Source organism: Saimiri boliviensis, chromosome 2 (genome assembly GCF_048565385.1).
Source record: "Saimiri boliviensis isolate mSaiBol1 chromosome 2, mSaiBol1.pri, whole genome shotgun sequence".
Lineage (NCBI taxonomy): Eukaryota > Metazoa > Chordata > Mammalia > Primates > Cebidae > Saimiri > Saimiri boliviensis.
Window position 1 is genome coordinate 190788233 of NC_133450.1, and position 12004 is coordinate 190800236.

Consider the following 12004-nt stretch of genomic DNA (forward strand, 5'->3'; position numbering starts at 1 on the left):
ATCTGCAGTAACCGCCTTCACTCTGAAACAGGCAGGGGCTGGGCGCTGAGATGTGCAGATGCCAGATGTGATCTTGGCCCTTGCCCGGCTCAGCCTGGAGACACAGAGAGATGTGGGAAGTCCTAGTCTCCTCTGCTAGGCGGGGCAGCGCCACTTCCTTAGAACTGCCCACAGAGGTTGTGGGAGGAGAGGGGGGCAGTATCCCAGCCAGGGGTGCCAGGAGCCTGTGCGGAGGGGTGCGCTTTAAAGACGTGCTCCCTCTCTGTCCTTGCGAAGCGGTTGGAGCTTGGGAGTTGGAGCTTGTTTTCAGGTTGGGAGCAGCATGAGGGTTGATTTTCACCAAGATCATTTGGAGGCTGAGTTGAGTAAGGATAGGAAGGAGGGAGAACTGAGGCAGGGGACTGGTTGGGAGACCGCTGCCCTCACCGAGATCCTAAGAGGCAGTGCCTTGAGACGGAAGAGGAGGGACAGATCCAAGGATGTTAAGGAAACGGGATTCCAGTCACAAAGAGACAACACAGCATGACTCTAGTCATAGGTGGGCCCTGGAGTAGTCCAGTTCACATAGACAGAAAGGAGAAGGCGGTTGCCAGGGGCTGGGGGAGGGGAGAAAGGGGAGTCCGTGTTTAATGGGGACAGAATTTCCATTGGGAAAATGAAAACGTTCTGGAGATGGATAGTAATGCTGGCTGCGCAACAGGAGTGTACTTGATGCCACAGAACTGTGCCATTAAAAATGGTTAAAATGGTCAATTTTATGTTACGTGTGTTTTACCACAATCTGAAAAGCATCTGTAACAACAGAAAAATAGTGGGCCTGTGGGGTGGGGAGGAGAGGCCGGACATGGTGGCTCACATATGTAATCTCAGCACTTTGGGAGGCTGAGGTGGGAAGATTGCTTGAGGCCAGGAGTTCAAGGCCAGCCTGGGCAACATAGCAAGGCCTCGTCTCTATAAAAATTTTATTTTAGTTTGCTGGGCATGGTGATGCACACCTGTAGTCCCAGCTACTCGGGAGGCTGAGGAGGGAGGATTGCCTGAGCCTGGGAGGTGGAGGCTGCAGTGAGCGTTGATCACATCACTACACTCCAGCCTGGGTGACAGAGCAAAAAACAAAGTTTAAAAAAAGAGAAAGAGCCTTGTCAGGTATGGGCTGGTCCTGAGCTGGGGAGCGGGGGTTGGGGCGAGTCTAGGCTAACTCCAAGGGTCTGGCCTGGGTGTCTGGCAGGTAACAGAAGAGCTGCAAATCAGGCCAGGGAATGGTAGTGGTGCTGAAGCCAGACACGCATGCAGGGTTGGGTACCCAGTGGGGACCAGGGGCTCAGGAAGGGGCCTGGGCTGGACAGACACTGTCCAAGTGTCCTCGGCTTATCCCAGGTACCAGGCCCCATGTGGGAAGAGATGAGAACCAGCCAGGGAGAATGGGAGAAGAGGGCAGAGCCCAGAGGAGCAGGTGGGCCAGGGAGGAGTCAGAAAGGAAGTGGAGAAACAGGAGAGTTCGGCTGCAAGGAGTGGGGGTGCATTAAGGTCCCTTAGGATAGTGACTGGGTGTGGCCAGAGGGGTGGGCCTGGACAGGCTCATGGGAGGACAGGGGGCTGGTGGGAAACCAGGCTGAGCCGTACCATCCAGGCCTGAGGGAGTGGGGCCTGGGCGCTGGTGGGTCCTGTGTGCTCCGTCTCTCGTGGGCTGCACAAGCCCTCCCTTAGGACTCCGCTCCCTTGCCCAGTCTCATCCCCCATGGTCTCAGCTTCCATGCACCCGCCATGGGCCTCCCAGCTTCTCTTCACCCCAGCTGCCCCAACACCTGCCCCCTCTTCTCCTGTCCCAGTTCTGTGCTATTATGGGCTGGATTGTGTCCCCCAAAAAAGCTGTACCTGTGACTGTGACCTGTGAATGTGATGAGGTCCTTAGGGAGACCCTCATCCAATATGACCGCTGTCCTCATCAAAAGGGGAAATTTGGACCCAGACCCAAACAGAGGGTAGACACTGCAAAGAAAACCACAGGGAAAGGCGCCTCTGCAGGCCGATGACCACCTGAGGCCAGCGGAGCAGCTGGGAACAGATTCACCCTCAGAGCAAGCCAACCCGGCTGAGCCTTGATTTCTGACTTCTGCCTCCAGAACGGAGAGCCAGCACACCTTTGTTGTGTAAGCCACTTGATTTGTGGGGCTTTGTTGGGGGCACCCCCAGGACATGAATACAAATGCTAAGAAATGAACGAGCTTATTTCCCCAGCTCCTCTTTTCGGTTTTTGCTTTTTTCGTTGTCACCACATTGGGACCTTGTCACTGGCCTGCCAATCAATTGGCTACCCTTGAGGCAGGCACCCCTCTGCCCAATCATCTGAGAGTGGAGGGTGTCCTGTGATGCGAAGCATGGCTGCCCTGAGAGGAGCCCCTTAAAGGGGGCAGGGGAGTAGTGGGGAGACAGTGCTCGCAGGAGGGACAGGGGGCACTGCCGGTGCCTCCCTGAAGCCAAGGGAAGAGAGATTCCAGAGAGGGAGGTAGATGGCATCGTCTTGGGATACAGGATTTAGTGACGCTGGAACATGGCATAAAGTCCCTTTAGCCGAAACGGAAGAGAGGGACAAATCCACAAATATTTGGGCATAAAATTTTTTTTTTTGTTTGTTTGTTTGTTTTTGTTTTTGTTTTTGTTTTTGTTTTGAGACGGAGTCTTGCTCTGTCGCCAGGCTGGAGTGCAGTGGTGCAATCTCAGCTCACTGCAACCTCTACCTCCTGGACTCGAACGATTCTCCTGCCTCAGCCTCCTGAGTAGGTGGGACTATAGGTACGTGCCACCACACTCAGCTAAGTTTTGTGTTTTTAGTAGAGGCAGGGTTTCGCCCTCTTGGCCAGAGTGGTCTTGATCTCTTGACCTCGTGATCTGCCCGCCTCGGCCTCCTAAAGTGCTGGCATGAGCCACCGCGCCCGGCCAGGATGAACTTTCTAAGTCAACCTTGCCTTCTCATCCTCAAGATGTTCACTGTGGCTAAAATAATGAGTCAGTATAACTGGAAAATATTTATTTGAACTTGTGACTCAGCTCTTCCTGAGCTCAAGGAAGCGCGGTCCATAAATCAAGATGATGCTGCCTAAGTGCCTCCTCCGAAGTGTTCCCACATGGGCGGGCAGTGCTGGAGAAGCCATTAGCAGAAGCGACTGGACCGGCCGCCCGTGAAAGATTTAAAAGAGCCTTGTGTACTCCAGGAGCTGCGCCTTCTCGGAGCTTTCATGACGGATGGCCTCAGCCCTTGACCCCTTCATCTTTACGGTCCAATCTGCCGAGTGCTACTTCCTGGCACAGCTTGTAAATTCTATTTTTTCATATTTGGTGGAGGCTTAAGGCTTCTGTCATGGGGAGGTGAGGTGGCCAGATACACTGTAAGCGTAAAATAGACACCAATGTGGAAGGCTTGAGTTTGCAAGGGCGTTTTAAGTGTATTTACCTGTCCTTTTATTGCTCTCACCAACTCTTGCTCGATCACAGAGAAGCTGCTGTGGGTGGGCCATGCTGGGAGCCGCAGACGCTTCATCACCCCCTTTCTGCCCACCCCTCCCCTCTCAGACTTTCAGTCCCCACAGACCTGGTCCAATCTTTCCGAAATAAAGATGGGAAAACAGAGAGCATCTGAGAAGAGAAGGGACTTGCCAGCATTCCAACAACCCTAGACCGGAAGCCAGGGGTGCTCCTCCCCCACTCCTCAGGTGACACCCTGGACCAGGCACAGGGCAAGGCACAGGGACATGAAGACATATGGAACGTAGGTCCTCTCCTGAGGTAGCTTAGGGTCTGAGGACAGTGTGGTTGTGGGGAAAGGAAGTAGAGACTCCAGCAGTGACAGCCTCATCGCAACGGCTAAGATCTGTGAAGCCCGTTGCGGCACCAGCCCCAGGCTATAGCCTCATCTGCTGGCTGCCCATGACCCTCACAACACCCTCCGGGGCGAGTACAGTTAGCCTCTTACCACGCAGACCACGAAACCCAGTCCAGAGATATTCCACTTCTTATTTGAGCCACAGGATCCTTTCTTCAGGTAAAATTTTATATGGAACCTCAAATAAATACATGAGGTAAAATCAGGAGTGAGTCCCCTCACGTGTCCCTAACCCTCTACAGCGAGAGCGCCCTGGAGGCACGTTCTCAGAGCCTGAGATCTCCTGTTGTCGTAGATTAGAAAACCAGCTGGGTCAGTCAGTGCTTTCATTTTCCAGAGGAGCAAACAGAGGCCCAGAGGAGGGAAGGAACTTAGCAAGGGCCACCCAGGGAGTCACTGTCGCAATTAGCACTCCAAGCACAAGTCCTGTGAAGCCCAAGCCTGTGCTCCATCCCTGACACCTCTTCTCTTAGGAAACGGAGGCCTTTTATTAGCAGCAATAAAATACGATCTCTTCCAAGCCATATTTTAAGACCGAGCTTGCCGTGGGCTCTCTAAATACACTGCTTTTGCCTCCCTCCCGCCCTGTCTCTTCCCTGCCTCCAGCTCTCCCACTTCCTCTACCACAGGAGGAGAATCCTGCTTCCTAGCAACCGTCCTTGTGAGCCAAGTGGATGAGTGTGGCTTGAAACTGACACCTTCATAGTTTACCTTAGAGTTTTCGGTTCTTCTCAGTTGATTGAATGTCGCGCCTCATCATTCCATAATATTCACAGGACTCTTGACATTAGAAAGGGCTTTTTAAATCCTGTGAAGTAGGATTTTAGAAATCAACAGCACCCCAAGGCGTGTAAGTGGTGCATTAACTTTCCTGGGTCCAGTAGGAGGAGACTTCTTTAGGAAATTTCATGATTTGTACCCCTCGGGTGGCATCTCTAAGGGAGGCCTCATGCCTCACCCCATATCCTTCCTTCAGCAGGCCTCACAATTGTAGCCTCCTTTCTTTTCTGGCTCTTCCCAGCCCGCTTTCCCCAAGCTGGCTTTGCTAAAGGATTTCTTTCTCCCCTGCTCCCTCAGCCTGGCTTGTCCATTCTGCAGAATCTGTCCGTGGCTCGTTTTCTAAGGCTTTTACCATAAAGCATCTAGAAAATGAGGCAGCTGGAAGAGGTGACAAGCCTGAGAAGCTCCCAGGGTTCCCAACCTGTCTGACAGTCCCCGGAAGTGTGTCTCAGCTGATCCTGTCCCCGTGTCCCTTCTTGTGTGGTTCTGACGTGACCAGAGGTGAGGCAAAGAGTATGCTTTCCAAACTTGGTTTTGTGAGATTCCAGTTCTGGGTGCGGTCTCTCAGAGATGTGCTTTTATGATCAAAAAGACTGGGGAACTCTGCTTGCAACCTGTTCCTCTCGGAGACTCTACTGCAGGCGTCCCCAAACTTTTTACACAGGGGGCCAGTTCACTGTCCCTCAGACCGTTGGAGGGCCGCCACATGCTGTGCTCCTCTCACTGACCACCGATGAAAGAGGTGCCCCTTCCTGAAGTGCGGCCGGGGGCCGGATAAATGGCCTCAGGGGGCCGCATGCAGCCCGCGGGACCGTAGTTTGGGGACGCCTGATCTACTGCATAGCCACATACCAATATTTCTGAGAAGTCCTGCAGGCCAGAGTCCTAGGGAACTTCGTATAACCTCAAACCCATTTGAACACCAAAAGTTGTGTTTGCAGCCCCTCTAAGAGATGCTAATTTGAAGGCAGTTGTGGACATCTCTGTGAGTTGGTTCTGGAAGACTCCGAGCCCTTCATTAGAGTCGCTCTTTGCCCCAGCACGGAGATCACGGATCCTCTCCCTGTCCTGGCTTCACTTAGGAAAAGCCAAATTGTGCTGTTCTCTAAGGGCCTTCAGGAAGGTTTTTCATGAATACCAGAGCACCGTCCGCTGGTTGTGGCTTTCTTTGGAAGTAATAGAAATGGATCAAGTGGCAGGGGCCATTTATGGTCTGAGAATTGCATTCTTGAGGTCTGGTCAAAGGAAGATGGCCTAACAGCCAAGCTGAGCCATTCTGAGAAAAAAGGGATAGCACTGGATTTTCTGTATTTGGGAAGCAAATCCTTCTTATCAAGCCAGTTGTCATATACTTGGATTTCTCCAGCAAATAGGCCCACACATGCACAGGCTTACACTGATAAAATGTGTCCTCTGCTTTCTGAGACAGAGACTTTTTCTGTTAGCTTAGTGAACTTTGGTTTTAGTTCATTTTAGATGACTTTAATTATTTTTAATTGACAACTGAAGCCAGCTTTTGGATCAGTTGGTTGATTGTCCTTTCCTCCTTTTCATTTTTCTCTACTCTAGAAAATTCCATTGTTATTTCACAGATGAGCCATGGGTGGATTGGTCGGTTGACTTGCATGGAGGTCTGCATATGTACATTGCTGTGAAGAAGGTCATATCTGTTACAGAAGTTTGCCAGGGCTGCTGTCACGCAGTGCCACACACTGGGTGGCTTAAATCACAGAAACGTAACTGCCACACAGTTTGGGAGGCTGGAAGTCTGAGTTCAAGGTGTGGGCAGGGTGAGTTCCCTCTGGGGCTGGCTTCTGTGGCTTGCTGGCAATCTCAGGCTTATAGTAGCATCACCCCAACCTCTGCCTTCATCGTCACATGGTGTTCTCCTAGTGTGCTGTGTCTATGTCCAAGGATGCCAGGTAGAATATATTGGAGTAGGGCCCCACCCTATCCCGTATAACGTTGTCTAAACTTAACTAGTTATATCTGCACTGACCCTATTTCACAGTAAGGTCCCATTCTTACTTTCAATGTGATATTAGGTTACTGAGGTATTGGGGGTTAGAACTTCAATATATGAATTTTTATTTTTATTTCATTTATTGATTTACCTTTTTGGGACTGGATCTCTGTCACCCAGGCTGGAGTGCAGTGGTGGGAAAATGGCTCGCTGCAGCCTTGACCTCCTGAGCTCAGCGATCCTCCCAACCTCAGCCTTCTGAGTAGCTGGAACTATAGGTGCACACAACCATACCTGGCTAATTTTTGTATTTTTCAAATAATCCTCTCACCTTAGCCTCCCAAAGTGCTAAGATTACAGGCGTGAGCTACCGTACCCGGCCTTACGTATGAGTTTTTAGGAGACATAATAGAACCTGTCACACTGATTCTATGCGTAGTACTACATTTAGCCAACCTGGAGGAGAGAAGGGCTCGAGGTCCTGCTATCCCTCCTAGCTCAGGGGAGGTGGCATGGTGGAGTAGAGAGCATGGAGGAGGAGGTCAGGGGTCCTGACTCAAGCCTAGGCCATCCCTCAGTTTTTTCTCTAATAAAAATGTTTTAATTAAAAGACCCATTAGTATCCAAGAAGATCTTTAAGGTATAAAAAAGAAAAAAAAAAAAAAGACCAACTTACAGGGTGTGTGGAGAGGCTCAGATGAGTTAACAGGTCTGCAAATGTCATAGTTATGGGAAGTAGCAGAGATAGGGTCCAAACGCAGCTGTTGGGTGTTATCTGTGAAACGGGGAATGAACGGTAGGCTTCTCCAGCAGGAGAGAGCCGTCTGGGAGGCAGCAGAGGTGAGCCCTGGTTCCCTTGGGTCCTGCTGGCCAACCACCTCTTCCCTCTAAACCAGCTCCCTCTCGAGGGAAACGGGGCTCCGGACTAGGCAGTGTGCTCACCACGCCATTGAGCGACTCTATAAGTGACTTCTCTAAGTCCTTGTCTATAAAATGGGGATAATAGTAAATGCCTAGCTCATAGGTTAAATGAGAAAGTCCTTGTGACGTACTTGACACACAGCTTGGTATACAGTAGTAAAGTTAGCTATTTCTATAGACTACTTTCTGTGAGGATTGAATGAGATGGTATAGGTGAGGGGCCTGCATGCAGAAGGTGCTCAATTAACCATCGATACTCCCCTGCCCCTTTTAAACTCACTTTTGGCAGTTTCCAGTATTCATGATTCCCACTGGGGTGGAGGGTGGAGGGTAGAGAGTTATACAGAAAAGAATTTGAACTACTTGAAGAATAACATTGTTTTCAGGCACTCTTAAGCCATTTATAATTACCCATTTACTTGTAATTAATGTCCATGCCAATTATAACCAATTACAATTCATTAACTTACACACCCCGAGGACCTTACCTTGCAAAGTTATTAGATAATTAGCCAAACTTAGTGTAGTATTCCACCATAGTAATGATTATCCTGGCGATTCATAAAATGTACCCAGGCCAGTGTGAATGATGAGCCTCCATTTGCCCTGAGAGAGCAGATCCAAGAAGGGTCTTTCTAAGATTCTTGTCTTTCTGGTAGGTATTAATCAGCACAGAAACTCGGACGCAGACAAGTTCTTCCACGATGTCGTACAGACGAGAACTAGAGAAATACCGTGACCTGGATGAAGATGAAATCCTTGGAGCCCTAACAGAGGAAGAGCTCAGAACCCTGGAAAACGAGCTGGATGAGCTGGACCCTGATGTGAGTAGGTGCTAAAGGGGAGTGCATTGTCACCAGGGCAGGGGACCTGGGGAGGGACAGGTGGATGCTTCCAAAGCCACCACTTCCTTTTCCTTCCATGGCAATGACAATAGAATAACTTTGCCTTTACAGATTTTTCTTTGAATGTATTGTATCAGCGTTCTCCAGAGAAAGAGAGAACCAATAGGGTGTGTGTGTGTGTGTGTGTGTGTGTGTGTGTGTGTGTGTGTGTAGAGAGAGAGAGAGGGAGAAAGACAGATTTGCTGTAAGGTGTTAGCTCACAAGGAGACTGTATGTATAGACTTACAGAGACCGGCAAGACCTGCAGTTGATAAGGTGGAGACCCAGGAGAGCCAATGGTGTAGTTTCAATACAAATACCAACAGGCCAAAGACCCAGGAAGAGCTGGGTCTGGGAAAAGGTGTTTTAGTTTGAGTCCAAAGGCAAAAAAAAAAAAAAAAGCCAATGTCCCAGCTCAAGGCAGTCAGGCAGGAAGAAATTCCCTTCTACTTGTAGGAGGGTCAGCTTTATTTTTCTATCCAGGTCTTCAGCTGATTAGTTGCACCCCCACCCCGACCTGCCACCCACCACCTTATCAGGGAGAACAATCTGTTTTACTGAGTCTACTAATTCAAATATTAGACTCATCCAGAAACACCCTCACAGACACACCCAAAATAATGTTTGACCAAACGTCTGAGCATCCCATGGCCAAGTCAAGTTGACATACAAAATTAACCATCACAGTCTACCCCTTGTCAACTTGGCACACATACACATCGCCTTAAACCATACTTAATTTCCAAATAAAGACAGTAACGATGTCGTAATTCTACCTAACATGATACAACTATCCCGGGTACAATGGAAAACACACTATCACCTATTCCAGAAGAGGAGGTAAAGTCCATGCGTGATGTTTATTCTTCTCCTTGCTATCCTGTAACTTAAATACTTTGATGTCAGATTAATGATACTTGAATCCTATTATACAAAGCCAATATAATCAAAACATTAAAGTTAATAACAAACAATCTTGTGTTACATGACCAGGCAGTAAGAGGGAAAAAGCAAAGATACTTGTTACACACACACACACACACACACACACACACACACACACACGTGTTCATAAAATAAAGAGGAAGTACTCATGACAATTACAGTCTTCATTTCTGTAACTAGTCAGGTGGTTGTAGCTAATATTTATAACTACGCATTCTTTGCCTTTAGCAAGCACCTCAGCTCGTTGTGGTTCTTTGCCTGGAAGGTCTAGGCCATCAGCAGTCCTGCCTGGGTTAGTTTGTTACAGTTTGCCATTGACCCTAATCACTGGGCGTGGTAATACTAAAAAAATGCCCTAAGGGCTCTCCTGTTTCTGGACCGAGACTTTCTCACCTCCCTCGTGCAGCAGTTATCCAATTTCTCCTTGGTAGGATCCATCACCGCAGCCAGCCCAGTAACTCCCTTCTTTGTTCGTTGATTCAGAGTCATGAGGAGCCCAAAGTGGCCTGGTGGCAGTTTTAACTTCCAGTTTAGTGGAATTCTTGTGTCTCTTAGTGGAACTTTCCTCTTTTGAAACTAAGACTTCTAGGCCAGCAGACCATAGGGTCACGGGAACAATAAGCAAAAGTTTTGCTAGTGGGTCACTAGGAGTAATGGTGAGTGGTGCCACTCCCATTCCAACTTGGATTCCCTGACCTGTGAGTCCTAGCTATGGGAGAAATGGCATCAGCAAGGGCCTACTGATTCAGAGCATAGACAGCCTTCTGGAGAATGTTGCCCCAGCCTGCAAGGTGTGGCTACCTAGCTGGCACTGCAACTGAGTCTTCAAAAGGCCGTTACCCCATTGTATCGAGCCAGCTGCTTCAGGCTGGTAGAGAAGATGTGTCATGGAATGAATGACTAAGAAATAAAGGACCAGAAGAATCCTTCTCATTTAACAGTTGACATTTGATCATTGAATTTCATAGCTGGCACATTTAGAAGTGTGTTTAATGCTCAGAATTCATCCCTGCAGTCAGGGTACACAGCGTTAAGAGTCAAAAGTCTCTTTCGTTGTGTATGTGGTTTAACAAGTCACACTAGAACTGTGAGCATGGGGCTGGGTACGGTGGTTCATGCCTGTAATCCCAGGACTTTGGAAGGCAAGGCAGGTGGATCATGAGGTCAAGAGATCAAAACCATCCTGGCATATATGGTGAAACCCCAGCTCTACTAAAAATACAAAAATTAGCTGGATGTGGTGGCATGCACCTGTAGTCCCAGCTATTTAGGAGGCTGAGGCAGGAGAATCACTTGAACCCAGGAGGCGGAGGTTGCAGTGAGCTGAGATCGCACCACTGTACTCCAGCCTGGCAACAGAGAGAGACTCAAACAAAAAACAAACAAACAACAACAATAACAACAACAAAACTGTGAGCATGACCAAGAGAGGGGTTCGTAGGTGGCCTACTAGACAGCGGTCTTCATCTTACAACTATATGCCAGGCACCCGGGTCAATGCCCGTCACAGAGAAGGTAGATAATGAAAGTTACTGAACTGAGTAAATGTTCCATGTTATATATTTTTAATTAAAAATTGAGTGTTTCATACCCTTTTTAAAAACCAGTTTTAAAACAGGTTTAATAGTGCTCGACTCCAGTTTAACAATGATCCATAAAGAAAACAACACTTCAATCTCACTCGCCCACAGATGGTCACTGCTAACATCCAGGGAGCACAGTTGAGATGGAAACACGCAGGCCTAGAAGTTCGGTGTTTGGCTTCCAATCCCAGCCCTGTGTCTTTCACTCCTTGTGACCTTGGACCAGCTGCCGTCCTTCCTAGACCTCAGTGGCCCCATCCATGGAATAACAGAGTTGGTTGGTCACTTTCAGGCTTAAGCTAACCTGACTTATAACCTGGTCTTATACCCAGGTATGATTAAGTGGCTTCATTCTAGAGAACCCAGAATGCTTGCCTAGGGCTCCTGGGTCCCAGCCCCCAGAGAATTTCACATCCCTCCAGCAGAGTGTCCTCCTCTTCCTGATATTCACTACCTTCCCCTGCCTGCCACGACAAGCTGGTTTCCTGATGAGGCTGCTCAGGTTGATCAGAAGTCGGCACTGGTGGAAAGAGCTTTGCGTTCCTCCTTCCCCCGCATCGTCTCTCCCCATTAGCCTGTGTTTCAGTGAAAACAAGCCATGTAGGCAAGGAAAAATCAAGCTGTAAAATTATTCTGTTCTAACTCTATCCTAGATCACTGTCACACAGACTTCCAGGAACAAACAGTTCTATAAAGGAACGACAAAAGGGGCATACAGCCACTTCCAGTTGACTCAATGAATGTGACTCAGTTACCTGCCGAGCACCAGGCACTGTGCTGGCCACCAACAGGGGAGCCTGGCTGGGACTCTGCCTTCCAGGAGCACAGGCTGGTTCTACCCAGAGCAGACAGGAAGCTCTGCAAGGAAATTAACTCTTACTGGTGCGAGGCGTCACAGAGCAGGTGATACTGGAACTGGGCCCCGGATTTTTCTAATTCCAGGCCGGGTGAGGGCCTTGAGAAAGGCCACAGGAAAGTGTTGTGTAGGGAAGGTAATTAGGGATGGGAGTCTCAGTGTGGTTTCTGTGGAGGGTCAGATGCCACTAGA

General features: G+C 49.1%; 1 protein-coding gene across 2 annotated transcripts in view; it reads left to right on the forward strand.

The window, feature by feature from the left end:
- TMOD1 (tropomodulin 1) overlaps positions 1 to 12004 on the forward strand; it is a 95836-nt gene that overhangs the window by 14746 nt on the left and 69086 nt on the right. Inside the window, exons 1-2 of one of the 2 annotated variants that reach the window (XM_074395079.1) lie at positions 6349 to 6450; positions 8204 to 8368. In XM_074395079.1, coding sequence (XP_074251180.1) covers positions 8249 to 8368 — 120 coding nt within the window. In that variant the 5' untranslated portion in view covers positions 6349 to 6450; positions 8204 to 8248. Of the gene's footprint in view, positions 1 to 6348; positions 6451 to 8203; positions 8369 to 12004 lie in introns of those variants that run through there. The other variant, XM_003940067.4, reaches the window with a different exon arrangement.